General features: G+C 43.3%; 3 protein-coding genes across 6 annotated transcripts in view; 2 read left to right on the top strand and 1 right to left on the bottom strand.

Annotated features, from left to right (window-relative positions):
* The window catches only part of MRPS35 (mitochondrial ribosomal protein S35), a 30,697-nt gene extending 24,728 nt beyond the window's left edge, over positions 1–5,969 (top strand). For both annotated transcript variants that reach the window (XM_072954384.1, XM_072954385.1), the window contains one exon: positions 4,813–5,969. In XM_072954384.1, coding sequence (XP_072810485.1) covers positions 4,813–5,082 — 270 coding nt within the window. In that variant the 3' untranslated portion in view covers positions 5,083–5,969. The remainder of the gene's footprint in view (positions 1–4,812) is intronic.
* Positions 5,970–8,075: 2,106 nt separating this feature from the next.
* On the bottom strand, positions 8,076–22,721 carry MANSC4 (MANSC domain containing 4). 3 transcript variants are annotated; one of them, XM_031670580.2, is made up of 5 exons: positions 22,635–22,721; positions 17,063–17,112; positions 15,198–15,746; positions 12,304–12,438; positions 8,076–9,922 (listed from the first exon to the last, which is right to left on the bottom strand). In XM_031670580.2, the coding sequence occupies exons 3-5, from the start codon at positions 15,484–15,486 to the stop codon at positions 9,243–9,245; spliced, it is 1,104 nt and encodes a 367-aa protein (XP_031526440.2). In that variant the 5' UTR covers positions 15,487–15,746; positions 17,063–17,112; positions 22,635–22,721; the 3' UTR covers positions 8,076–9,242. The 3 variants fall into 3 exon arrangements, with proteins under 3 accessions (XP_031526440.2, XP_031526441.2, XP_072810317.1); XM_031670581.2 differs by lacking the exon at positions 22,635–22,721 and adding an exon at positions 20,956–21,265; XM_072954216.1 differs by lacking the exon at positions 22,635–22,721 and adding an exon at positions 19,704–19,896.
* The window catches only part of KLHL42 (kelch like family member 42), a 19,910-nt gene continuing 14,031 nt past the window's right edge, over positions 21,487–27,365 (top strand). Inside the window, exon 1 of the mRNA XM_006199964.4 lies at positions 21,487–22,595. Within this exon, the coding sequence (XP_006200026.4) occupies positions 21,721–22,595 (875 nt within the window). The 5' untranslated portion in view covers positions 21,487–21,720. The remainder of the gene's footprint in view (positions 22,596–27,365) is intronic.

Below are 27,365 nucleotides of genomic sequence, written 5' to 3'. Positions count from 1 at the left end.
CAGAATCCAAATCTCGCGAGGTGGAACTTCACCAGGCGTATTTTATTCTAAAGGCTCTGATGCTGAGCTCCTGATGGTGAATGATTCCCCCAGTCTTTGGGTGTTACTAATAAAGAGACTTGATTAGAAGGTTGGTATATCTCTTTTAAGACAGTTTTTGTACATGTGTCTAGTGTCAGCACTGAGGGTCTGATATGGGAATTAGAATGAAAGGGGCAAGAAAAAGGAAGGATTTGTGCATCGTACGTACATAGACCCTTTTTGACTTGCTGTGGCTGGTAGGCAGCTCGCAGCTGTGGTTTGATGATATAAGGAAGTGACACTTCTCATACTCCTTTGCCTTCAGACAAGGCTTCGTTTTATATCTCATGCAGGAGCCGACCATATACTTACAGGCCATTAAGAAAAATTCATGATCGTTCCACCCACCGGCTGAAGTCATGAACCCGAGAGGGCATCCCCTCTCCCCTGAGACCTAACATGTCACCAGGTCTTTTCCATTTTAGCTGTTAAGTGTCTGTTTAAACTGCTTTCTCCTCTTTATCCCTACTGCTGCTCTCCTAGTGTGGGGCTTCATCATTTTTCACCTGAATAATTGTAATAGTCTTATTGATTTCCCTGTCTCATCCATCGTCCATATTGCTGTTAAAGTAATTGTTCTAAAAAACAAGCCTGTTGTATCACATTCCTTTATAAAATCCTTCAGTGGTTCCCAGTTACCTAGGTAAAAAATCAGACTCCTCAGTGTGTCTGTTCACGGCAGTTGGCCTCCTCATTACCAGCTCCTCCGGAGATGTGGGCGACACATCCGGTACCATGATGAGCGTCATGTGTTCTTTCATACCTCTGCATGTGCTCTTCTCTTTGTTTATAACCTATTTTCAGATTGATCAGCCTTGCAGATTCATGTGCATACTGTAATACACCTCAGATGTAACCTCTCTTAGATATTTCCTCCCATCCTTTCCCCCTCCTCCCTCCAGCAGTTAACATTTCTGGTAATTGGCTGTGTACATGTCTGCCTGACTCCATCCGACTGCAAGGTCACTCAGGACAAGGACTGTGTGTTTCATTCATCTTTATCCCCAGGACCTAATACAATGTCTGCCATATCAGCAGTGAATTAAAAAAAAAACAAACCGACTCTGATTTGAATTGAATTCCTTGACATAGTTAAAAACTTAGCTTTGGTAACTAGAAGCATTGGCAGTGAATTTTTTATCCATTGTGGATATTTACCTCTTCGTGTTTTTTATGACTCTCGAATAACTTGTTTTTTTTGAATGGGTAAACTGTTTTCCCTCATCTAGCACAGTGCCTCACTTGTCATCATGAGAAGTGGAATATTACTGTGATTCATGCCCCCGGCAGAGGGAGTTGTAAATAAGACGGCAGAAGATGACACGTGTGTGTGTTTGGTGGAACAGATGGTTCTTTGCCTTCTGTTACATCAGAATTCACTGACCGCCGCGTGAAGTAGCTACTGTGTTTTCCTTCGTATGGAATTTATGCTTACAAAGAGAGAAAAGCTGATAGGTTCAACTTCCGTTATTCTTCTGTTCTTTTTACCACGTCTCTGTGTTCCTTGGAACATGTATTATCGCTAAGAAGCAGCATGATTTGGGGCAGATTATTTAACTGCTCTGGGCTTCAATTTCCAGGTCTGCAAAACAGATGGTAATAGTACTACCTTAGGGTTGTTGTGAAAGTTAGATGAACTCATGTATGTGAGCTGTTTACTCGTTCCGTGCCACTTTCCTCACCTTGGCCTTCATTCAGCCCCGAATGTACTAAGCTTCCTGCCTCCAGCCTTTGTGGACGCTCTTTCCTCTACGGGGACCCCAGGCGTCACCTGACTGACTCCTTCTCACCTCCAGGGCCCCTGCTAGGCCGGCAGCCCCAGAGCAGCACAGCGCCTGGGACAGTAGTTGTGCAATAAACATGTCCCGAGTGAACAGATGGGAGAATGAATAATGGAGCCAGCTGTGTGGAAAAGGGAACAGGATCATGTGGGATGGAAGGTTGCTTCCTCCAGGGTTGTGGTCGGCAGACTCTCATTGTAGTCCGGGAAGGAGAGATTGTGTATGTGTATGTGTATTATACACACACATACATAACGTTAAATGGTGAACTTGTAAGTGTCTCAAGGTCAAGGCATTAAAATAGAAGTCTATAAACTACTCAGGCCCTGCCTGAATGATGATCGATCTGAGCTTCCTTTGGTATTTTTAATTCCCCCCTCCATAGATTGAATATACTCTTGTTTATGCTTTAAAGTTAATACATGGCAACTGCACTTTACAAGTTAAAATACAAAAAATTTTGAAATCTGAAACATCCCCAGGTGACTGTGGCCCTCTGTTTAACTTCTGTGATATGTTCTGTCTGTAGAGATGTTACGGTCTAATCCAGCAGGTCTTGATAAGGATTATATTAGGTAATACATACAAAGACGTGTCTGAGGTGCCTGGTATATAGCAGGTATTCAGTTTGGGGGGATTGTTACTATTATTGTCTCAGAATTTATTTCCGCTGTGCAGAGCTGGATCGTAAAGCTGGAGTATGTGGAGAACGTGAGTTCTGTTTAGCTGGTGGCCGAGGCCCACACTGCATTGCGTCTGTGCGGGAGGAGTAGCAGGCCGTGCCCTCCACAGAATGTGGTGGCTGTCCCTTACCAGGGACTGTTTAGAACAGCAGTAAATGTAAATGGACATTATCCTGTAGCGTAGGATTTCCCGACCTCTTTGCTGGCGCTGCGCACACAGAAAAGTCCTTACTGAGATGAACGGAGGAAGACGCTTGCGGGCGCCCCTTCCGCTCCGGGCTCCCGCGGGAGTCAGCATCACGGCGCGCCTGTGAACACGCCCCGGCAAACCAGCGCAGTGCAGAACTGTGTATACCAAACGTAAGGGGAGGAGTTAAAACCGTTGACATTGTGAGTGGGTTTACTTTGGTCATCGCCTCTGGTTAAGCATCCATTTCAAACTAGTTTAAAAGGTCCAGGTGAACCTAGGTGAAACACATAGTTTTTTAAACAGCTGAGTCTCTTAGTTGCTTGTCTTCTAACCGTTCAGAGTGAGATGGAGTGATTATTTTGCTTAACGCTTTATAAAATGTATTTGTTGACCTCTTCAATTAAGTGTACTTCACTTGTAAGTTAGAATCATGAAGAAGCTATGACATCATCGTGAAACAGTTTCAGCATTGGCAAGAGTAGGTAGGTCCAATGATGTACTTAATGTAGGGCATTTCGTTTTTCAAGGGGCGACATTTATTCTTTCCTTATATATTACAGTAAAAATCAGGTGGAGTAGGGTAATTTTGTCAGTTTTTTTTTTAACGTATGAATTCAGTTTGGCTGTTAGAAGTTATTTGCGACAGGCTTGTTGGGGTGGGGCACTACAAGAAGTTATTTTACATTATCCCTGCCCCCTCTGCTAAGCCTAAAGCCTCCCTACCAGGTAGAAAGGAGGCACAGAGTTGATCCTCACCCGCATAAGATGTTTCTAGAACACAAGTAGGAACACTGTCCTCGGCCATAAATTCAGTATAGGGGGTGGAGCAGACAAAGGGGAGCTGCGAAGACAGACACCCTACTTTGGCCAAGGAATTTGGGATCTGAGGAAACACCCTACCTCCTGTTTCCCTGGAAGGAGAGGGTACGCGGCGAGACGGACTGAAGGAGGGTTTCTCCTCGTGGGTCTGTGGTGGGAGAGCTTCTTTCCTGGGCTTCAGGGATCTGAGTGGGTTCGCTGAGTCGGTGGCATCCCCAGGGGCCTGCTTGCCGTTGGTGGGGCCCCTCCTTATCCTCGGAGGCACAGTGTTCGGTGCTTTTCTCTTTCTGTGGGCGCCTGGAGTGGGGGCGGGGATGCAGGTGGCCCGGGTGGACGCTGCTTGTCTCCTGGCAGGTGCTCACTTGGTTCTGAGGACCTTGGAGCTCTGTCTGCTCAAGCTGAGGTCTGTTTCAAGAGCAGTTTCCAGATTTAAATATTTCTGACAGCCTTACAAATCTACCTCACTTTTAATACTTTAAAAAACTTTATAATTTGGGGGGTTTACCACCTTCAAAAGTTGTTGAGACTAGTGGATCACTTTGTAATAGCCTACGGCTCAGAATATTGTTATGTGTTAATTTGGAAAGAATGTGGCTGGTATGAAGCACTTCTGTGAACCAGGGCATGCTACATATTAGCTGTGTTGCTTGATTTTTTTCACAGAATGTTACATCTTCATTTAAATCATAAATCTGAATTTCATTACCCCACCAGTGTTCCCTAAATAACTGATAGTAGTTTTTGTAAGAAAGAATAATAACGAAAGTTATTTCCATTATTGGAACAGAAAATAAAGATTTTAACAAAATTCCAGAAGATGCGAAGTCATTATGACTAAAAAATCACACGTACTTTACATTTTAAATATTATTATGATAATTGGTCTTTCCTGTCAGCCCCACAGGCTTGTTACAGAGAGAAGTACCGTCTCTTTTCAGCTTTCATTGTTTTTAACCTCAGAAATTTAAGGGGTTGGTGTGTTAGAGTTTAGGGACTAGAAGGCTGCGAGGAGGGAGGGGGTTTTCTGTATATTTCGGGAAACAGCAGTGCTTTGTAAGTGCAACTTGCAAGGCAGGTGACGTGTAACCCCTGTGGGTGGAGTTAGCGGGTGGTAAGGAAGACTGGAGTGTGCGGCCCGCAGCTGCTGGTGCAGGGGCACAGCCCTGCTGGGGACGGGATTTGGGTCATGGTGCATGTACGGTGTTGACCAGACTGGATGATAATTCTCCAAATTCAGAACTCGTTTTTTACCTTTCAGAAAACGGAAGAATGGGAGAAAAAGAAGACTGAAGCAGACATGGAAGAGTATGTATGGAAAAATAGTTCCTCAGAGAAAAACATCCTGGAAACACTTCTCCAGATCAAAGCTGCTGAGAAAAATCTGGAATTAAGTAAAGAAGAACTCCTCGCTACTAAAGAAGTTGAGGATTATAGAAAGTCTGTTGTTAGTCTTAAGAATGAGGGGGACAATGAAAATACCCTTTCTCAGTACAAAGAATCAGTGAAGAAACTATTAAATTTGACATGAATTATGTAGAAAAATTGCCTTGATTTATTAATTTTATGACATATATCTAATCATTATCTAAGCTGATATAAAGTTGAAAATGTTTGAAAGAAACCATTGTTTTACATCAGAGTTAATATTATTCCTTTCATCCTAATGCACAATGGCAATGATTGTCCAAAAGTTTTCAATGATTTTCAGAAGTCTGGGGTGGTCAGACCAATTAGATGTGATTTCCTCCAGTTCTAAAGTGTTTGGATTTTGTTCCTTCCATAACAAATTTAGTATTCATACATATACATTTTTTGTTATTTTATCACCTGCTATGTTTCTTTCCCTATAAATTATCACTCATTGGTTGCTTTTGCATAAAGATTTTGGTTATTTGGGAAGCTAGGCCCAGAACCCAGCCCGCTGACTGAAATTCAATGCGGTGTTTACATTACTACTATCTCCCTAACCGGTTTTTTTGGCAGATGCTGACGGATGAGAAACAGGTCACTGGCCATATCTTCTAAACCAGAAAGTTTGTTCCATCCGTCTATTTTGGGGTCACTTTATGTTGATTCAGTTCTGCTTGGCATTCCGCTTCACATTTTCTGCAGCTCATTTTTCCAAGCCCAAGCTTGCAGACAAGTGGAAATGGAGATCAGCTGGTACAGTGTTCACCTCTCTGGATGCTCCAGCTAGAACTTCCACAGCTCGGGACAGAGATGAGGTATAAGGACCTTGTATTTAATTGGAGTAAATGGCAAAAGGATAACTGCCCTAAGAAACATTTCATTCAGTTTAGCTGTCACTTCAGTATTTTTAAGTGTGTCTGTTAAGTAATTTCTTTAAAAGTAGTTGACAAGTGACTAACTTAAAATCAAAATAAAGGAATTATTCAGGTTGGTATTTGCCTAAAACTTACTCTGCTTGACGAAATTAGAGAACATAAAATGCCGAAAGGAATTTCAAAACAATTGCCTGAAAGAGTTTTTAATAAATTGAAGGTATGATTTGGTATCAGCAAGGCCTAGAGTTTGTAGGTTAAAAGGACAGTAGGGCCTTGAGCACAAAGGAAGTGGAGGTGTGTTGTATTCTATTGGATGGAAATAGCAAATAAAATACAAAGTAGAAAAAACTGAATTTTTGATCAAGTTTAAAGCATACTGAAAGTATTGAAATGTTACATTTCTTAGAGACTCAGTTAAGTAAAATTCAGATGCGGAAACAATATTGAAGAAAGAAACATCTGGAAACAGCAGAAGCTCAGGAGAGGTGGTCATCTGAGAACATGTGACAAGGTGGGAGACTAGGGTCCGGGTCCTGTAGGACCAGCGCCATGCAGATGGAAGCGGACGGAGTAACGAGGTGCAGTAAAGAACCTGGCGCAGAGAGAGGCCTGGCCTCTCCCCTCAGCTCCTGGGAGGTACTCTGTCGTCCCTCATCAAGTGTCTTTGTTTAGGGCAGGACTTGGTCGCAGTGGATTTTAGGGTGGGCTGGCTACACCTGATAGTCTTCGGCATGCCAGAAAAGCCAACCAGATGTCTAGGGTGGGGGGCTTTGAGTCACCTGGTAAATCAGTCCACCTGGCAGCTGAGCTCGTCTGCCCTGGTAACTGGTCAGTCACACCTGTGTTAATGGGGCCTCAGTAAACACTGAGGCTCAGGTAAGCTTCCCCGGCTGACAGTGCGCTGGGCTTCCCGTCACACACGGGCACTGGGAGCGTGCTGTGTCCTGCCCCCACGGGCAGAGGACGCCAGGAGCTGTGAGTTTGGAACCTGCCAGAACTTCATCCTGGGTGCTTCTTCCCTTGGCTGGTTTTAACCAGTATCTTCTCCCTGTGGTAAATCACAACTGAGCGTAACAGCTTTCACTGAGTGTGAATTCCTCTAGTGAATTACCGAACCTGGAAGTGCTTTTGGGGCCCCCTCCCATTCCTCCAAATTTACAGTTGGTGTCAGGAGTAAGGGTGGCCTTGTAGAAGACTGTGCTCTTTCAACCTCGCAGTTTGGCTAACTGAGCAACGGACCTAAAGGCTGAGGCTGTGGCCTTGACACCTAATGGCAAAATCTTAGAGCTGTAAGATGAATACAAAACTGCCTGAAAAGGGTAACAATTTGCTGTCATTGTAACATTGGCAATAATTAATCAGCACCATTTGTCATTAGATTCTTATCCTTAAGTTATTAATTGATCCAGTATATACCATGAACATCATTTTCATCCTGATAATGAGGATCCTAGGGGACACTTTGCTGTGTTGCTACGCAGTCACTTTCGCTCCCCCCTCTAGAATTACATAGTACGTAAGAAGTAGAACAAACCTGTTTTCTTAGTTGTATGTGCTCTTGTTTTTTCTTGGCATGTTTTGTTTCCAAAATTGGTAAATATAATACTGGACTATTATAGACCCCCCCCCCCCAATTTCTGGCTACTTTCAGTGCTGGAAAGATTTCCACGTCATGGTCACTTCCTAATCGGCTGTTACAACCTTATCCTTAGCTGTTGACTAGGCCCTCAGATCTGTTTCTTTATGTTTTAAATTCTCTTCAGAAGTTCTCTTTGGTCCCTTCTGCTTCCAGTTAAGGACGTGGTTTCTAGGCCCAGTCGGTTTTGCTCCTTGGCTGACTGTTCAGGTTGCCTCTCCAGTCGAAGTTTACTCAGTTTATGTGATGGTGGAAGGTAGGGGCTGAAGAAGAGGAGTATGAGTTTGTGTTCTTACAAAGGTAAATACGCTTTTTCCCAAATTACAGTCATTACTATAAAACAATATCAATTTTGGGGAATGAATAAAATTCTGAGAAACCTCAAGGAAGAAACACCCCCCCCCCTTTTCTGGCAGCTCTAGTTTGTTGGGAAAGTTTTGAACAGTTTGCATATACTTGAAAGAAAAGTAAGTAGTCTTTTACATATGGACAAATAATTTTTAAAGAGCTTCCTGAATAATCTATGTATCACTTTAGGATCATTTAAATCTTGATATCTACCCGCCCCCCCACCGCCCCCCAAATTGCATGGTTTTGTTCCTAAGGCATTAAGAAACAGAAATTTATGGCATTTATTATGAATAGCAAATTAAGGTAAATTGATTAAATTTTTTAATTCGGGCTTTCATTTGTGGTTAATATTCTGAGGGAACAGAATAAAACAGAACTGTTTTATTAACTTGGTAACAGAATTTCCTCTCACCTGTTCATTATCTTTAATGGCTGCCTTTTAATGTCTGTTCTTATATTTAAAAAGATTTTCAGGGATGAGATTAAGGGCCTAAAATTTTAAATCACCGAGACTTGAATTACAATTTTCTATACTGGAGAGTCTAAGATTTAGGGGTGTGTCTGTTGTGAGAAGTGGACGGAGCTGAAATGCCCAGGGCTAATATTTCCACCTGGGAAAACAGTTTATACAACCAAGGGATGTGAACTAAACTGCCAAGGTTTATTCAGCAGAAGTCAACAGAAAACTCAAAAGATCTCAGTGCCATAATTACTGAAAGCCAGGCCAATTTTAGAAAAAAAGAAGATGATGGATTAGGATTGAGAAAAATTCATCAATTGAACACAGAAAATTAAGTAAAAATCAGCAAACTTTTGCTCATAGGTTAGTAACTATAATTAGTTAGAATGTTTTCTTGCTCAAACCACTATAAGATTTCATTAACATATGTGACAATAATTTGACCTTGATGGGAGACAAATATGATGTTACAGTGTCTTCCTGTATCTTTTTTCCATGCTTATTGGGGAAGTGGAGGCTTTTAGTCCCACAGTGATTTCAAGCCTGGACTTTTGAACCAGATTGTCTACTAAATCCTGGCTTCCCTACATCCTAGCCGTGTGGGCTTAGGTAGAAACTTAAGCCTCTCTGCTCCTCAGTTTCTTTGTCTGTAAAATGTGATAACAGTATCATGGTTAGTAATAGTATAACTAACTCAGAGTTGTAAGGATTCAACAAATTTATACATGTACAGCACTCAGAACTGTACCCACATGATGCTAAATCACTGCAGGGGTCAGAATTCTGGAACTCTGGCAAAGGGTGCACTATTCAAAAAAACAAATAAAAATATCAAAGATGGGCCTTTTAGAGATTGGTATGAATGGGCATCTGTGCTTTTTTTTTTAAACCAAACTGCCCTCGTCTTACGGAAAACTAAAAATGATACTCTTGAAAGCTTACACTGCTCCCATCTTTTACTCCCAGGAGCTCTCCTTCAGAATGGTACATTTTTTAATCTGCCTGAATCCCGACTTTCTCTGTCCTGGTTTGTACTGGCCCTGCCGCCTTCGACAGCACCCAGATACCAGGATGACCACACAACAGGAAAGAAAGACGACAGAGGTGCCGAGGGCCACAGGAACCAGCCACGTCGCGGACGTCCCGGGCACCCCGTCAGCTGCTGGGTCCTCACTCTCAGCTGTCTGGTTTCTGCTGCTGTACCCTTTGGTTTTGTTCAGTAGTTGTTTGCTGCTGTTGAGTCGGGATGGAATAGGCATATGAGACAGTTTTGTGTCTACGGGCACAAAGAAAGGAGAAACAGTCTTGTTATCTGGATTGCCGATGAACGCAGTTCTGGGTGACACCACATTTACCTCTGCGGTAGTGGCGTCGTTCAGGGAAATGAATCTTGCCCAGGAGTCTGTGGTTAACTCCTTTGAATACCTGCTGGTGTTGGTGTTTGCGACCAAATCTTGACGTGTGGTTGACGATGGAGCCTCCATTGACGGTAGCATTTGGTGTATCTCGGTGGCTTGTTGTTCATCTAAATTCATAGCTTTTAGAATCCTTAGCCTCTCCCACGTACTGGAGGAAGAACGAGTATTTAGATATGTGGGCAGTGACTGTTCAAACACCAGCAAGTCTGGATCTATACCTGAAAGATAGACAAAGCATTGTTTAAATTGTATTTTTAATTTAAAAGAGAGGACCTTCGAGCACCGTTTGGAGAAGTCTTGGATTTTGCCACTATGGTTATTGAACTAAGCTAATTTCAAGTTCCACTGCTGTATACTTCCGCTAGGCTCAGAGACACAGCGGCCACGTCAGAATTCATCTTAACTTTCTAAGGCACTTTCTGTTGTGACGGAACTTGGCTACAAGGCAGAGAAAATATTGTGTCTGCCAGGGCTTTGGGGGCAACAACAGCAGGGTTAGGGCAGGGCCTGCAGAAACAGTAACCATCTGATATGTTTAACGTGTTAACGTTAAAATGGGGGCTGAGATGTGGAACTATTTAAAATTAGCAGAGCCGAAAGTCTCATCCCTTTCCAGGCGGTGCCTGCGGGTCTTCAGTGTGCTCTCTTTTCTTGTCAACTAACTCTTTTCTCTCTGACTTCGAAAGCTCTCAGCAGCTTTCCACTGGCCCTTGGTGGCGATCACACTGCTTCCCTTTCAGTCTCTCCCTGTTCTCTTTTCCTCCCAACACAGCAATGTCCACTTCCTGCATTTCCTTTCTGACTTTGTTTTGTGCCTTCTGAATCATGTTTCCATTCTCCCAAACTCTGCCAAAATTCTGCTTTCCTTATTTCCTGATCACTTGTGTCTCACTGCTTTGGCTTCTCTCTTGTCCCCGAGACTGCTGGCCATCCTCTGCCTGAATTCTTCTCCCATGACTCCCTGGACCCCACATTCCTCTGGCACGTTACCTCGGACTGCCTGCCTCTTGTTTTTCCTTTGTTTTGCTGGTTCTCTCCCGGGTCCTAATGGTTGTGTGGTTTCCACAGTCGTTAGTCCCTGGTTTTCTGCTGTATTTCTCTTCATCCCATACTAACCCCCTCCAAAGAGATTGTCTTCACCAACTGTCACCACTACACAGATGGCCCTGAAATCCACATCCCCAGTTTCTCCCTCCTTGAGCTCTGATCTCATTTCTCCCGTGCTCTGGTGAGGTTCCCACTTAGACATCCCACATCCTCATGAACATTCTCAAGGCCATCATTTTGCCTGCCCCCTCGCCTTGTTCAGCAGCGTCATCATTCTTCTGTCACCCATGCTGGACTCGGCACTGCAAAGGGATTTTTGGCTCCTCCGTTCTCTCCTTTTTCTTTATCCAAAAAGTAACCAAGTGCCTTTCAACTCCTTCCTAATATGCTGGTGACCACCCCTCCTCTTTGTCGCAATTACAATCACCTTGTCCAGATGTAACGTTGCCCTGACTGCATTTTTTAACCTGCACCATGCATCTAATTCTCCTAGATTAAGATAACCAGACACATCACTTTAATGATAGCTTTTTCTCATTAAATACCTTTGTTGGTTCCAAATTTCTGACAAAGTTAAACCAAAACTCTCCTCTGTCCTTTTGTCACCTGGCCTACCTATCTCACGAGTATGTCCCCTGCAGCCCCAGATGTCCGCGTATTGTAGCCACATCAGTTTCCTTACTTTACCAAGTATGACACGGGCTCCTCTTGCCTCTTCAATGAAGCCTCCTCTGAATAATCGAGCTTTCTTTAGCCTCTCCTGCTTTTGAGCCTTGGCAGCTGGTTGAGGCAGCATCACACATTTTTGTATTTACTTACTAGTTTCACTCTAATTGTAAGACGTGTCACATCAACTAGATTTTAAGGAACTCGAGGGCAGAGACATGGCCGCAGTCTCCTGCAGTGCTGGGCACAGCCCGGCGCGTTCCGTGTTCAGTAAGTTCAGGTTGATGAAGACGTTTACCTCCTTTGTACTGTGGTGGCAAAAATGTATTCTTTGATGTTTACTCATTTGTACCTTGAGATTACATACACGGGCAAAGGACACTTAAGTATGTATTTTTCTAAAGTAAAATGCCCTGGTTATTGTGGGACCAGTGATATCCTACTGTGTGGCAGGAAGTGCATTTCCCCGCCCCTCACATGCGTATTTGTAACATCTTTGTACATAGTGTCAGATGCCCTCACAACTCACATTCAGCATTTTCTTTATTTCCTAGTGGCATCTTTAACCACTGTAGTAGAAATACCTACTTTGGCTCTGGCTGAAGGCTCTTGGGATAAATGAAATGTGTTCATTTTTGAATCCTGTTCAATCACATATGATTTGTTATCTAGGGTGAACTCATTGCTGATGATCATGCCAAACTAAAGGGAATTTCTTCTTAGTTTTCTGCCCTGGAAGCCGCAGACTTTTCCAGACAGAGTTCACCAGAAAATAATGATCTAGAGATTCATCCATGGCTACTGTCAGCCCATTTCTAGGTTACACACCTCTACTAAAATATTACCGACATTCTTCAAAATACATACTAAGTACATGGATCGTTACCGTCTGTTATGTTGTATAAAATGGCACCGGTTCCAGGCTCCAATATGCAGCTGTCCAGGGTTGGGCAGTGGACATGCAGACAGTTGACATTGTCATGAATGGGGTCGTGGAAGAAGACAGCCAAGTTACAGGAAACTGAAAAGGAAGCAGGCAAAGTACATCTGCAGGCGGGCCTGATGCCTCCCGCCTGCTGATCTCTGCGTAGCTGACATTTCTTTCAAGAACCCGGGATTAACGGTACGTTGCAGGGCTAAGTTCAGACATCTGACATTATGAACTACAGGAACTATGACTCTGGGAAAATGCCGTTTCAACAGGAAATATCTACTGGTTTTCTCTGAGTAATCTTCCACACATTCCATGTTCCACCGGGTTTCCTGGAATGCTTCCCAGTCCCAGTGTTTTTTGTTCATGAGAAGTTCAGTTCGCTACAAACAAACCTGTGGGGATTTATACATATCACATTTCTAGGTGTAATACCCTCTCGGAATGCTAAGGCACCGCAGTTCACCAGAGAAAGAAATAGGCAAATAAATGGACAAATGCTGTCACAGAAGGGAGAGTGACGGGAAGGGCAGAAACAGGGATGACCTCATTGCTGGGCGAGGCCCAGGTGGTGTGAAGGCAGCAGGCTGGGTGAACGTGACTTTGACCCCGACCGCAGGTGTGCACCAGCCCCAGGCTGCAAAACCACATCCAGTGAAAAGCTAATCAGTGTCGTTCAAAGAGGAAGGGAGCAGACAGACAAGGCTGTTAGCATTAGGAACTCCAGTGGGTAGGGGTACATCACTTGCTCATGCTGCCTCCCCTGTTCTAAGTAAACTGGCTCCTTAAAACACATGGTGTTATTTCTGGAAAAACCATTGGTTGAGTGCAAATCTTCAGTCTGTCCTCCCTGAAGTGCAACACAGATTTTCTTCCTGCTGCAGTGCAGTGGGAACCATGTGGTAGGGAATATTCATTGGCCCAAAGGTATCAGCTTCTTTAATAAAATGAGATTACAGAGGGATAGTGTATGATTACCAGACCTCAGAGTACGCCTACAACTGCTGTGGAATTGTGGCCAGAACCTGCCTGGCTTCTGTGTAAGGTTAACTGCGAGAGTGACGCCTCCCCCATGACTTCTGGGACACCCCATGTTTCTGCACTCTTTATTTTTCCAGAAGGAGAAAGAATAGAACAAAAATCAATTAACGATACATTGCTAATGTATTACAGATTACAAATACATTCTCCAAGGACTGTGCTGTAAAACTTAAGGAAAAAGGATAAAAAATACTCAAATGTTGACATCTAAATTTCTGATAAGAAAATACTTGATGCTGTAGGGAGCAATTTTTAAAGATGTTTGACATTTTGCATGTCCATTTCAGAGTCCCAGCTCTGAGCAGGTTAGCTATCACAGGATTGTATCATTTTAAAGTTCTGGCTTCCAGGCTAAAAACTGGGATCTACGTTCATCCCTTTTCTTCATCTGGAGAAAGAAAGCCACAATGTGGAAGCCACGGGGGCTATGAAGTCTTGGAATTCTATTAGATGCTTCTAGTACCCCTGGAAGTCCAGAGGCCACAGCATCTCTGGTGTGGAGAGTCAGGTAAATCCACATCCCAGGAAAAGGCTGAAAAGGTACCACTCCTCCTTCACCCCCTTTCAGTGAAGGCTTACCGGGTGAGAAGCATCAATAAGCTGAATACCCAGATTTGCTACCTTTTCAAATAATTTCCCTTTAATAAATTAGCTGCTGTCACCTGTGCCTGATTAGCTTCTGAGGGCTTACTTAGTCTGTGATAGCTTCTCACACTGTGGTCTCCTGACAGTCGGTTTCAACACTCTGAGGCGCTCCAGTCTGCATCACAGAAATCTTACGTGGGTAATTGGAAAGGAGGCCTCGGCAGTTAACGTATCAGACCACCAAAGTGTGGAGCAAGAAGAGAATTATTGTAAAGTGTTGTCGCTTTTCTTGTTTCTTTCTAAGCATCTCTCAAAATCTTGGAAAAATAAAAAATAAAGTCTTTAGACAAACATAACTTGAAATTCCTCAGCGATGAAAGGTTTTCCCAATTACAGGCCTTATTATCATATTATATGAATGATATTTCACCTTGATTCTGGATTTCAGACCAAAAAAATCTGTTAGGATACTCTGAAATCTTATGTTTGTTTGTTTGTTTATTTGGTGGGGGGAGGTAATTGGGTTTATTTATTTATTTTTAGAGGAGGTCCAGGGGGTTGAACCCAGGACCTCATACATGCTAAGCATGTGCTCTACCACTTGAGCTACACCCTGCTTGCTAGGATACTTTGAAATTTAATTTCTTTCTTCCTTTCTCTCTTTCTTTCCCTCCCTCTCTCCCTTCCTTCCTTCATTTTTCTATTTGACGACGTATATCTCCTTATTTCTTTCAAATCATGAACCACAATCTAAATTCCCGTTCAGTGCACCCCACATTTGGTCAACCCAAGAAAGCATATTTTAAAAGTGTGATATGATACCAATATCACCAAAAGAGCTTTGAAAAGGAAATTATTATAAATATTTTGGAAACTATATATGCTGTATTCTGAGCCATAGAAATATTGGTAGTTGGCCCTCAAGGAAATATTTTCACTTAGCACTTTAGTGAAGAGAAGAGATTCTCTGTTACCTGTAGGCGCATAGACTCCTAGGTCATGATTAGATTTGTAAACCAAGCCTGCACTGGCCCCAACTGCAAAACCAGTCTCAATGTCTCTCCCTCTATGCACTCCCCCACTGCCCAGCCCCACCTCATCCCAGAGCATCTTCCCCAGACCCTCTCCACCGTTGACTGGACCCTCTGCCTAGGGCTCCTTTCTTAGGTCTTCAAGTTGGAAGTTTCCCCCAATTTTTGCTCAGGCGGGTCATGAACACTTACCATCCTTCCTCAGACAGCAGCTCCGGCTGCATTTCTGACCAGTGCTCTCGGAATAATACTTCAAGAACTGGGCGCCCAGCTTCTGAGACTCCTCCAGGTCAATTAGCAGACCTGGGAAGCGACGGATCCAGCAGCCTCTGTAAAAAATGTTGGGGGAGCAGAGAGCTTCTGAGGTCGACCCCATGCTGAGGAGCAGCACCACGCCCGCTGCCACCACCGCCATGTGCATTTCCCTGGAATGAAGACTCGCCAGTAAGTCTGATGACCGGACAGAAGCGGAGCTGACCATCAGGGTTCAGAATCGTTTCTGGAAATTCAGGGCTGTTGCCAAGGGAGAGCTTCCTTGGACCTTTCCGGGCGGGTCACTTGCTAGAAAAATGAAGCGGCTCTTTGACGGCACATTGACTTTTCTTTTGTTTCTTCCCAGTTGTGCCCTGGGTGAACATTTGACCTGCTGGGGTTAATTCTGAATGCTTTCCAGGCCATGTCAAGACTCTGTCCCTTAGCTTCTTGAAGACGTAGACTCTCCCCTCTGCTTTTCTTCCTTCTCTAAAAGCGAATAGTCACAGACACCTTTTACTGAGTAAATATAAAGACAAGTCAAAATCCTAGCCAAGAGTCTTTATGGAGAAAACAATGGTTTAGTCACTTGACGTCAGATAAAGGGAGGATCCATTTCACCAGAAACAAGACATCATTTTGTAAGGGCGCCTCTGTATGGTTTTTTAAAGAAACTTGTGCCGGCAGATTATTTTGTTTGTTTCAGTCATCTTTTTTTTTTTCTTTGAAATGTATTCAGATTCATTAGAAAACTAATTTAAACACTGGTTTAAATTTTTTGCTTTTACTAAAAAAAATAAAATCTGAAAAGTAGATGAAAACTCAAAATAAAATAAAAATTGAAAAATTTGCAGTGATTTTAAAAACACTGACTATGAATACTAGTCATTTCTTGGGGCCAGGCGGTTTTTTTTGCAAAGGTCAGCCACAAGCTTTTTCCAAAGAAGATGAAAGATCCAGCCAAAAGAATATCCTTATAATGTAGATGGAATACAACACCCATTTAAGTATATTTTGTTCAATCAAGGAAAAAAGAGCATAATTTACAGTGAAGATTGGGAAGATGTTCAAACTGGGGGTTGCCTGTTTTCTGATATTTGTGTTTTCAAGTTACAAAGAAGACTTTGTGAAGCACAGACATAAAAGTATATGCACCTCAGAAGCAGATGCAGAAGCCAGAAATGCGCATTAGGAAAAAAGTTTTAAACTTCTAAATATTAATAAAGTAGCTTTAATGATAATGCCAAAGCATTTGAAAAAATATTCAAGGCACTGAAAATGGCCTACTTTGGTGAAGATCGTGTGTTCCATATTCCATAATATCCAAGATGAAATTAGTTCAAAGCATAGAACTGTTGCTTTTTTTGTATCCATTTTCACACAAAGCATTAGTGGTAATTAGTTTGGGACATACAGTAATATACTGCTCTCTTTTTTAAAAAAAGATTAAACTTTTTCTTTCATCTGTGATCTATGTTTCTCTCATACTTTTTTGCACACTCACTCACTCACTTACTTGACACAAAAATGTTAACATTCTTTGAACTTTCATCTGTCCACCTGTCTCCTAATGATAGCTTAATTATCAAATCTTTTGATTTTTAGAAACATAATATTAATAATTGGTAATGAAGAGGATGATATTCAAAAGGCTGAACAGCTTTAAAAACAAACGTTTCACTTCTAAGCAAAAATTATATTACAGACTAACTGTTAACCTTGCATAATCCACAGAAAATGCACTAAAAATGATAAATACTTTATTCTAGTGAACTTCTCTTAGAAAGCAAGTTTCAGTGGCTTACCTGCAAATAATCTGTTCATCTGTTCCAAGGAAAGTGAGAAATGAGGCTTCCTAAAGGCAAAACAAGAAGACAGATGAGGAACAAAAGATCACTCTCAGTTTTATCATGAGATTCCATAGCCATTGTGATTAGTTAGTGCCCTGGGAACATAAACTGGAAAGTCAACTTTCTGACCTTCTAACCTCCATCTTTCAGTCACATTAAATGTGGTTTCTTCTGTGTGACATATAATTCCTTGAAGTTCTCATGTTCCCTGCAGGCATAATGGAACAATCTACAGCTGTCTAATCCTTTTGCGGTCAGACGATGGTCAAGGGGAGATCAAAGTTGCATTTTAAAGAATCTACCAGTTCCAGTGTAAAGGCATGCTTTAAAATTAAACAACAACAACAACAAAAACAAATCTGGGGGTGACTGATAAACACTGAGCCTGGAAACAGGTAACTTCTTGGAACCAAGCATTTTGCAGAGATTAAAAACCAGAGTGCAGGGGCAGAGAGAGGAATTCAAAAAGACGTGTGGACCAGAAGCATCCCCCCCACCCCACCAGCCTGATTCAGTAGCTCTAGTGTGGGAACCAGAATTCTTATTTTAATAAAAAAGTGCCTCAGGTGATTTCCTAAGGTTTTTGGAAAACCCTAAAATAAGTGGTTGAAATAAACGAAAGTTTTGCCCACGTGAAGATGCTCAACCAGGATGAAATAGAACCATTTAAGAACTGCGCTACTTTAAACTCATTTAAACTGCCCCACGTGCTTTAGTGAAAGCAAGATATTTGGATTTGCTTATTAAAAACAAAAAGAAACAACGTTGTTTTAGAAATACTGGAGGGACTAAAAAATAGAAATAAACAACTTTTAAGTGATAGTGAAGTAATAGCATGGGTTTACTAAATCCAAAAGACATTTGAATAACAGTCAATATCTCATCCTTATTTTAAAGATGCTAATTGTTTATTTATATTTTCATTTCATTGGGTCATAAAATTGGTGGACATCGTTTTCAAAAATGGGGCCTGAGAAATTGGAATATGTCATTATTTTTTCTTAAAATATTTTGCTTTTATTAAATTGATATACATTCACTTTAAAAATCCAAACCACACAGAAAAATACAAAGAGAAATAATAACCATTCAAGATCTTAAAATTTTAACATTTTGGTAAACATCCTTCTAGACATCTCTATTAAAAAATAGACACATATATGCAATTTTATAAAAATGCAATCACAGTTCCAGAAACTTTAAAAATTCCAGTGGAAAATTATATGCTCAATGTCTCTGAAGAAACCTACATCCAAAGTTGTAATAGCTCTATGGTATTTCATTCTACACGTGTACCAAAATTTTCTCTGTTCAACTTCCTACAATACTTAAAATAGTATTATAACCCATGTAAAGCACTTACAACATGCCTGAAATATATTAAACATTCAATAAGTATTAGCTACTACTATTACTAAACACTGTTTTCAACTTCTTTATTATTCAAAGCAACACTGTAATAAACATCTTGTACTTTGGTATTTTCCATTCTAGGTCAAAAGGTATATTTTTCCGTAAATTCTTTTTTTTTAATTAAAAAAAATTGAAGCATAGTTGATTTACGATGTTGTGTTACTTTCTGGGGTACAGCAAAGTGATTCAGTTAACATATGTATATATTCTTCTTCATTATAGGTTATTACAATCTATTGAACATAGTTCCCTGTGCTATACAGTAGGACTTTATTTATTCTGTATATAGTAGTTTGTAGATTTTCCAAGAATTCTTAAAGAAATCATTCATTTGACCATTATTTTAGTCTTTTGTAAAACAGATCATGATGTAAAGTGTTTGAAGTGAATCATAGTACCACAAAGGCCAGTCTTTATTACTCATTGATCAGTCAATAACAGATCTATAAATCTCCAGGTATAGACAAGCAACATTTTTACGAAGCTTAAACTACTATCTATAAAATAGATAAACAAGTTTATTCAATATCTTGTAGTAACCTATAATGCCAAAAAATATAAAAAGGAATATATGTATGTATATATATGACGGAAACATTATGCTACACAGCAGAAACTGACACATTATAAACTGACTATACCTCCATTAAAAAAAAAGAAAAAAAACAGGTCTTTTGTAAATGAAAGAGTTTATATAAATTTGACTGCATTTCTAGCTTAACAGAAAACTTGACTTTGGGCCTTGATAAAATGATTTGATCTTTAAGAGGCCTTACAGGATCAATGCCCAGTGCTGTCAAACTGAAACCACAGATTACCTGCCAGAGATCTGCTCCGATAATGTTACTGTGTGTGAACTGCCTTTCTAATGCACATGATTTTTTGGGTCTGTTTTTAAAAGGCCAGAAAATGCCATCTGAGGCATATCTATGACAGTTGGGAGACAAAAGCATCCATTGGTGGAAGATTCTAAAGGAACGGAGCAGAGACTAAGAACCTGTTCTTCCTGGCTGACCCACTGATTCTGGCATTGTTGCCGATGAAGGCAGGTGCAAATCAGCCTCAGGTCCAAGGCTCTTTGACACAGGGGGCGCCGCAGGGCAAAAGTTTCCCAGCTCAATGCCTAATGCTGGATGTGGAACTTTACCTACCCAAAGAGGTTGCTAAATTCATGATCACTCACCCCCAAAGAACCGTAGATGTCTCGGCTACACGCTCATTGAGAACAGAAGTGTGAGAGGTCCACGTGAGAAAGGAGTCTTATCAGTAATGATTTAAAGGGCAGGTGAAGGAAGGTAAAGGCTAGAAGTTTTCCCCAGAATCCAAGAAAATAACTTGAAGGAGGCAAGTCATAGGTCCATCTTTATTTCCTTTACTTTTCCCAGGGACACTGGAGTCTACCAGAATTTTTTTCCCTATGTCTTTAAAGTTTTAGTTCCTAGTTCATGGTGTATTATAAAGAAAATAAAGAATGACAACACCTCACTATGAAACAGCTAATTTACACAAAAAGAAGCACAAGTGTAACCCAACAGTGTGTTGAAAGGATGTCACATTTTACGAAATGACTTTCTTCTCTGATTTTTAACCCTTTCCCTTCCTAACATAAAAAGTTAGCGCTGTAGGAGGTATCTCTTGCTTGAAAGACGGGAAATGTACTTATGAAGAAGTTACTATTTAACAATGTTGTCGTTCATAAGGAAAACTGAAGCTTGTAATTAAAAAAAAAAAAAAAGAAAAGTCCAAACACATATTCTTTCCAAGTTGAGGACTACTGTAGATGGTTCTCAATCTTGGTCTGGGAAAGTTTCCAAAGGGTTTTTGGTAAGAAAATGTGAACACATACACTCTGCTCGCTCCCAGTCCTCTCTCTCCTTCTACTCAAAGGTAACCTAACAACTACCGCCCACTCCCCCTTTCTGGGATTAATTCCTATCTCATGAGCAACACAAGGTCCTTATTATTGGGGGAGAGGTTTCTATTTGCAGTGTTCGGTGGGAGAAGACGGGCAAGAAGCATCCTTCCTCTAGGCAGTTCTCAGCCGGCGGGACAGGGGTAGGGGTAGGGGTGAGAGTGGCAAGAAAAGCCACCGCCGTAGGCAAGTATGAGCGAAAGAGACCAGACTTTCTGCTCAGAGATACCATTCTGTGCCTGTTCGCCCAACCAAACTGAAATAGGGAACGCAATGGCCATTAGAAAATATTTTACAAGAAGGTACGTTATCTAACTGTGTTCAGTTGAGTTGTACTTCTCTCTTTTAGCAGCATAAGGATAACGGGCCCCAGCAGCAAATATGAGCTCCTCTGCTTCCCAACCATCGGGTGCACCCCGAGCACTGAGTCCCGCAGAACCTGGCCATCTGGCTGGACCCTCTTCCTGCAAGATGGCTCCTACCCGATGGCCACTCAGGACGCTCAGCCCTAGGTGCCACCTACACGTCCAGAGACGGCCCGCGCGCCTCAGCCCCCAGGGACACGATGCCGGACTCGGCCAGCTGGGCGATTCCGGACGTGATGTCCTCTGGACTCCCTGGACCCCGACTCATTTCATCCCCTTCCAAAAGAAAAGCCCGTTTCTTCTGCTTTCCCCTTCGCGCTGCTAAGGCGGCGCGCAAGAGAAGGCAAGCGGCTTCCTCCCGCGTCCTGCGCGCCGGGAGCATCACCGCAGACGCCGCGGCCCTCGGAGTCGCAGCGCCCGGCCTGCGAGGGCGGCCGCGAGGACGCGCCCTCCTGGGTCCCGCCGCCCGGGCCCCCGGCCTCCCAGCCCTGCCCGCGGGGCTGGCGCGCGGCGGGGGTCCGGCGGGCGGAAGTGCGACGCCGGGCGTGCGAGGCGGCGGCCCGCGCGGGCCGGGATCCCCTCCCCGCGGCCCGCCGGGGCGACCCCAGCGGGGAGCGCGCGCGCCGCCCGGGCCTTTTTTGGCGAGGCCGGAGGCCGGAGAGGCCGGGCCGCCGCGCCGGCGGAGGACGAGGGGCGAGGCTGAGCCGCCGCCCCCCGGGGCCGGGAGGAGGGGCTGCCTGGGGAGGCGCCGCCGAGGCCGGGAGACGCTGGGCGGGCGCGGGCGGCCCTGCGCCGCCGCCGCCGCCGCCGCCTCCTCCCGGCGCCCTCGTCCGGCGCCCGCCCCGGAACCCGGCGAGCGCGCGGGGGCGGGAGGCGAGCGCGCAGAGCCGGCGGGAGTCCCCGCCGCCCCCAGGCCCCCGGCCATGTCGGCCGAGGAGATGGTGCAGATCCGCCTGGAGGACCGCTGCTACCCGGTGAGCAAGAGGAAGCTGATCGAGCAGAGCGACTACTTCCGCGCCCTCTACCGCTCCGGCATGCGCGAGGCCCTGAGCCCCGAGGCCGGCGGCCCCGAGGTGCAGCAGCTGCGCGGCCTCAGCGCCCCGGGCCTGCGCCTGGTGCTGGACTTCATCAACGCCGGCGGGGCCCGGGAAGGCTGGCTCCTGGGCCCGCGCAGGGGGCAGGGCGGCGGGCTGGAGGAGGAGGACGACGACATGGACGAGGTGAGCCTGCTGTCCGAGCTGGTGGAGGCGGCCTCCTTCCTGCAGGTCACGTCCCTGCTGCAGCTGCTGCTGTCCCAGGTGCGGCTCAGCAACTGCCTGGAGCTGTACCGCCTGGCGCAGGTGTACGGGCTGCCCGACCTGCAGGAGGCCTGCCTGCGCTTCATGGCCGTGCACTTCCACGAGGTGCTGTGCAAGCCCCAGTTCCACCTCCTGGGCTCTTCTCCTCAGGCCCCCGGGGATGTCAGCCTCAAGCAGAGCCTGAGAGAGGCCCGGATGACAGGCACTCCTGTCCTCGTGGCGCTGGGGGATTTCTTGGGGGGACCCCTGGCCCCTCACCCCTACCAAGGGGAGCCCCCGTCCATGCTCAGGTATGAGGAGATGACTGAGCGCTGGTTCCCGCTGGCCAACAACCTTCCCCCCGACCTGGTGAATGTCAGGGGGTACGGGTCCGCCATCCTGGACAACTACCTCTTCATAGTGGGCGGGTACCGCATCACCAGCCAGGAGATCTCCGCGGCGCATTCCTACAACCCCAGCACCAACGAGTGGCTCCAGGTGGCCTCCATGAACCAGAAGAGGTAAGCGCCAGCCGCGCTGCTGCTTTCCCGTGCACTCACCTGCGCATGAATCCGTCCCCCTAATGTTTACCGAGCAGCCCCAGGAGGTTGCGCTGAGATGGGAATGCCGTCCCTGGGAGCGGGAGCGTCGCTGGCCTTGACTCTGGCAAAGTTCCCGATGAACTAAGAACTTGCAAGGAGGAGGAGGAGGCCCCAGTGAGGTCAGCTAACTGAGTAGTTTCCTTGCAGGTACTGCCCTTCAGACAAACTGCCTTTTCTTTCTTCCTTTTTTCCCCCTGCCTATCTCAGTGGAAGAAAGATGTCTGTGGTTTCCTAGAAGGATACTTTCAAAGAAAACTTTTCATTTTGCTTTTGTTTTTACCAATTTTATTTTTTAGGAACTAATCCTGTTTATAATGACACACGAGGCAGTCAGCTGTAACACTGAATTTCGAGGATCTTTGTTAATGACTTTGAAGCCTTTCACACTGGAGCGCCATCTGTGATCAGAAAATAATCATTGGGATTCTGTTAATCTTAGCTTTCACCTTTCTTCCTCTTCTTATTTTTTAATCTTCTCTTTGCATCTCACTTTCTCCCGGTCTTCATCATGGACCCAAAACCTTGCATTGGTCACCTGCAGAATCAGGATGTTTCCATCCACCCCAGCCTTCTCCCTTCCCATCCTGCAAATCCTTCCCAACATGCACTTGGGTGACTCGAAGAAAGGAAAAGAAAAGGAGACTGGGGGCAGGGGGAGGGAACAGAGCCAGGAAAGGACCGGCAAAGAGCATCACAGGAAGAAGTGGTAGGACAAAAAGGTGGGAGGGCCCAGGATGGCCCAGAGCCATTCAGAAGGAAGGACAGGAACACCCTGTCTTCTGGTCCCTTGTATCCATCTCAAGCTCCATCATGGTTCCTGCCCTGAAGTGTGGAGTGAGGAGTCGGGGACTCACAGCCAGGCCAAGAGTCTTAACCGGAATGGGAAAGTCATTATACATATTTACTTGATTTAAGTCCCCCCCCCACCCCCAGGCTAGGGGCATACATTGACTTTATTTCTATTATAATATAAAATTAAATTTGAAAAGTGTTCTTTTTCTCTGGTGATAAAAAATGTATAGTTATTCTGGAAAACTGGAAAACAGTGAAGCAGCAGGAAGACCGTCATGCCTTCTCCCCACTTCCTGGAGGAGATAACCATCCGCATTTTCTTCAACCATTGGCGTATTTTCTTCCAGCCCCTCTTTGGTGCATCATAAATAATTGGGATGATAGTGTGTTTAAAACTTGACATCAGAGAGTTATTTTTAAACACATTCTAAGAACTTTCGTTGAAGCAACGAACGTGCAGTGGTGATGGGCGGTGCTCAGATTACTGGTGGAGGCCCAGGAGGGCTGTCTGTCACCTTTACACACATGTCTGCTACTGTGTCATTTAGTGCTCAGCCCCCACCCCTAGCTCCACAACTCCAACACCGCACCTCACAGGATTCTCTTCTTTCTCCACAAATCGTTGGTAGTCCTGAATGTACTTCCTGTCCTTTTTGGGGAAAAAAAAGTATTCAAGTAATGCATGAATACATGCTTAGAAAAATTGCAAATGACATGAAAAACCATGGGGTAAAAAATGTGTAGTTATTGACATGTTATATTTGTACAGGTATATCTAAACATTTATATTTATAAATTAATAAATGTGTATTTATAGTATTAGTATGTTGATAGTGGTTAATAGGGAAAGATATATATATGTATGCGTGTACATATAGGGCTATATATGCATCTTATATATATTTTTACTCTGAAATTGATTAATTTATGCTGATTATTATGGCCCTTGACATTTCTACTCTAGAAGTTTTTTCTTTAAAAAAAAATTTTTTTTTGGGTGACAGGAAGGTAATTAGGTTAATTAATTAATTAATTTTTAGAGCAGGTACTAGGGATTGAACCCAGGACCCCATGCATGCCAAGCATGTGTTCTACCACTTGAGCTATATCCTCCCCCTCTGAAAGTTTTTTCTTTATCAGCAAATGTAGATCCACCTCACTCTTGTTAATGGCTGTATAGTATTCCAGCTTGTAGGTACTGTAATTAGCCCCTCCCTTATTCCTGAGCATTTAGGTGGCTTCCATTTGCCATTATAAACAATGCCATGTTGAACATCTTGGTATATGTGTGCCTATCATAGTAGGCATATGTGAGTTAGTTCTATATGGCAAATACTGGGAATCCCTGGATAGGTGGGGCAAAGTGTACGTGCATTTAAAATTTTGGTAGCTCCTGCCAAGTTGCCCATCAGAAAATTGTTCTAATTTTTCTCTGTCAACAGTGTTTGAGCTTGTTGGTTCCCTGTACTCTTGTGAAGACATAATCATCATTTTTTATTTTTACCAGTCTAATGGGCAGAAACACTGGTGTAGATATCTCTGCTTGGAAGAGGAATTGTTCATTTCATATGTCTGTTGGCCATTTGTATATCTTTTATATATGGCCTTTAGTTTTTAAAAAATTGGTTTTTTGGTATTCATTGTAAAAATTCTCTTCATGCATATAGATACTGATCCCTTATTTCTTAGGTAATCCTGCCTGTGTTTTTCCTTTGCCCTTATTTTATCTTAAGGGTCAGAAGTGAAATGCTGGAAGCCACCAGGCAGGTAGGATCAGTGAGTGGAGGGGGTGGGTGAGAGTTACGAACCGGAAAGCTACTGACCCACCGCAAGAGGGCGCCATCTCCCGGCCACAGCTGGGTACTGCCGCATAGGCGCGGAGAATGGTGTCAGACCTCCAGATACCCAGATTTTTAGAGCAACTCGCTCCATCTAAGAAACAAACAAATCGACAAGATCAACAAAAACACTGTAGACCAAACAAAGTGTAGGCCAGAACTGACCTTGTGAGCCTCCAGTTTTGGACTTCAGATTTATAGTGTATTCTTATAGGAGAAGGTTTTAAATGTTTTGTAGTCAAATTTGTCATGTGTGTCCTACGAGCTTTTTATCTTATGTGGGAAAGCTAGAAGTTCTTGTATATCACTCGTGTATTTCGTGACCTATTCCTTTTACACTTTGGCCATTTTACCTCGACATCTGAATCTGTTTGGGATTTATTTTCACATAAGGTGTAATGTAAGGTTACAATATGTTTTCTGACGTCCCAGTAACCTCAGTTCTTCACTGTGATTTGCTAAACCAGTTACATGCTTATTTTCCTGTTTCCAGATGGACAGAGTGGCCATTCCTGTATCAGTAACACATTTTTAAGTTATTGTAGCTTGTGAATCTGTTTTATTCACAGAGACGCATTTGTTCTGTCTTATTTTATTTTAATTCTCTTGGCTATTCTCCATACATTTTTCTCCTTCAGATAAAACTTTAGAATCAGCTTGTCAAGTCCTGTTGGAATCTTGATTGGAATTGCATTGTATTCATAGGTTAATTTGGAGGAGGATTCACAGCTTTATGATACTTTGTAGCTGGATAAATGGTTTATTTCTCTATGTATTTATTTGGGTCTTTTGGTCCCTCAGAAAAGATTTCTTTTATTACCTTTGTATGTATATTTTTTGTTAGGATTTTTGTTTGGTATTTTCTAGTTATTATTTTTTTCTACATAGTTACTTTTTTCCACTAGATTTTTGAAGTTGGGTGCCATGTTGAAATTTGTGTCTTTCTTTATCTCCTTCATACTTTGACTCAGATCTGACACAATCTCAACCAAGAGTCCCTTCCTGAACCCTCAGTTAGGCTAACTGTTCAAACTCCGTGCTATTCTATCATATTCCCCACCTTGAATTGAAATTTTCTGTTTATGTTTGTTTCTCTGCCTTCTGATTCTGGCCTTTTCAATGCTTATGTATATTCACCCGGCTGATACGGTTTCCAATAAATAATAGATGCTTAAAATGCATGGCTTTTTTGGATTGTGGAATATAGTTTACATTATTGTAGTAAAAGTAAATGTATACATTTGTATTCTTTTAAAGTGTAACATCACAGTGGAGATTTTTCTCTTGCAACAGTCATGATAGTTATTTAGAATAGCTGAAAAAAATGATAGGTAGCATTTAATTAAACACTTAACTATTTACCAGGTACTATTCCTACTACTTTGTATGCATCATCTCATTTTGCCTTCACAAGGATTATATGAAGCAGGTTCCCATTTTACAGAGGCAGAAACTGAGGCTTAGAAAGTAAATTGCTCAAGGTGTGGAAAAAGTAGAGTAACCAGAAGCCATTGACTAGGTTATAACCATTTAGAGTGTTGGCAAGTTTTGGCTTATAGATTGACAGTGACCATCTCAAGCAAATCTTTAACTTTTCCTTTAAAAAATGATTTTCTTCCAAGAAGTGGAGCACGGGTATTTCATGGTACTGTGCTGCTTTTCAGAGTTTCCTCACGCGTGCCTCAGCTTCACCCAGCCTCTGTGCAGGCAATGTTCTAGTCACCACTGAATCAACAAACAACAAAGAGGACATGGTTCCTGCCCCACAGGAGCTTATAGTTGAGTTTGGATAATGAGACAAGTGAAAATGAAACCTAGAAGGGCACTGTCCCTGAATAACGCATCTGGCACAGGTTCCAGAAATGCTGCAGGAAACTTAGAATCTTGAGTAGAAAGGGCGGATTTCAGCCTCTCGTTACACAGCATTTCACATCTGCCTTGATTCACTGCCTCTGCCATGTGTCTGTATTTTACTTTGACAAAGGGGTCAAAGACAGAGTAGCCCACGTTCCCCGGGGACTGAACAGTGCAGTGATCCCAGGATCTTAAATAACAAGGG

Source organism: Vicugna pacos, chromosome 34 (assembly GCF_048564905.1).
Source record: "Vicugna pacos chromosome 34, VicPac4, whole genome shotgun sequence".
NCBI lineage: Eukaryota > Metazoa > Chordata > Mammalia > Artiodactyla > Camelidae > Vicugna > Vicugna pacos.
This window is presented reverse-complemented; position numbering and strand designations above follow the sequence as displayed.

Excerpts from the sequence above, each read along its gene's own strand:
- MANSC4 (XM_031670580.2), bottom strand. The coding sequence starts at position 15,486 with ATGGTCAGCTCCGCTTCTGTCCGGTCATCAGACTTACTGGCGAGTCTT. Across the intron at positions 12,439-15,197 it reads CTGCTGTCTGAGGAAGGATG|TTTCCTGTAACTTGGCTGTC; the intron begins GTAAGTGTTCAT and ends CTTCCTTTTCAG. Across the intron at positions 9,923-12,303 it reads TTTATACAACATAACAGACG|GTATAGATCCAGACTTGCTG; the intron begins GTAACGATCCAT and ends TCTATCTTTCAG.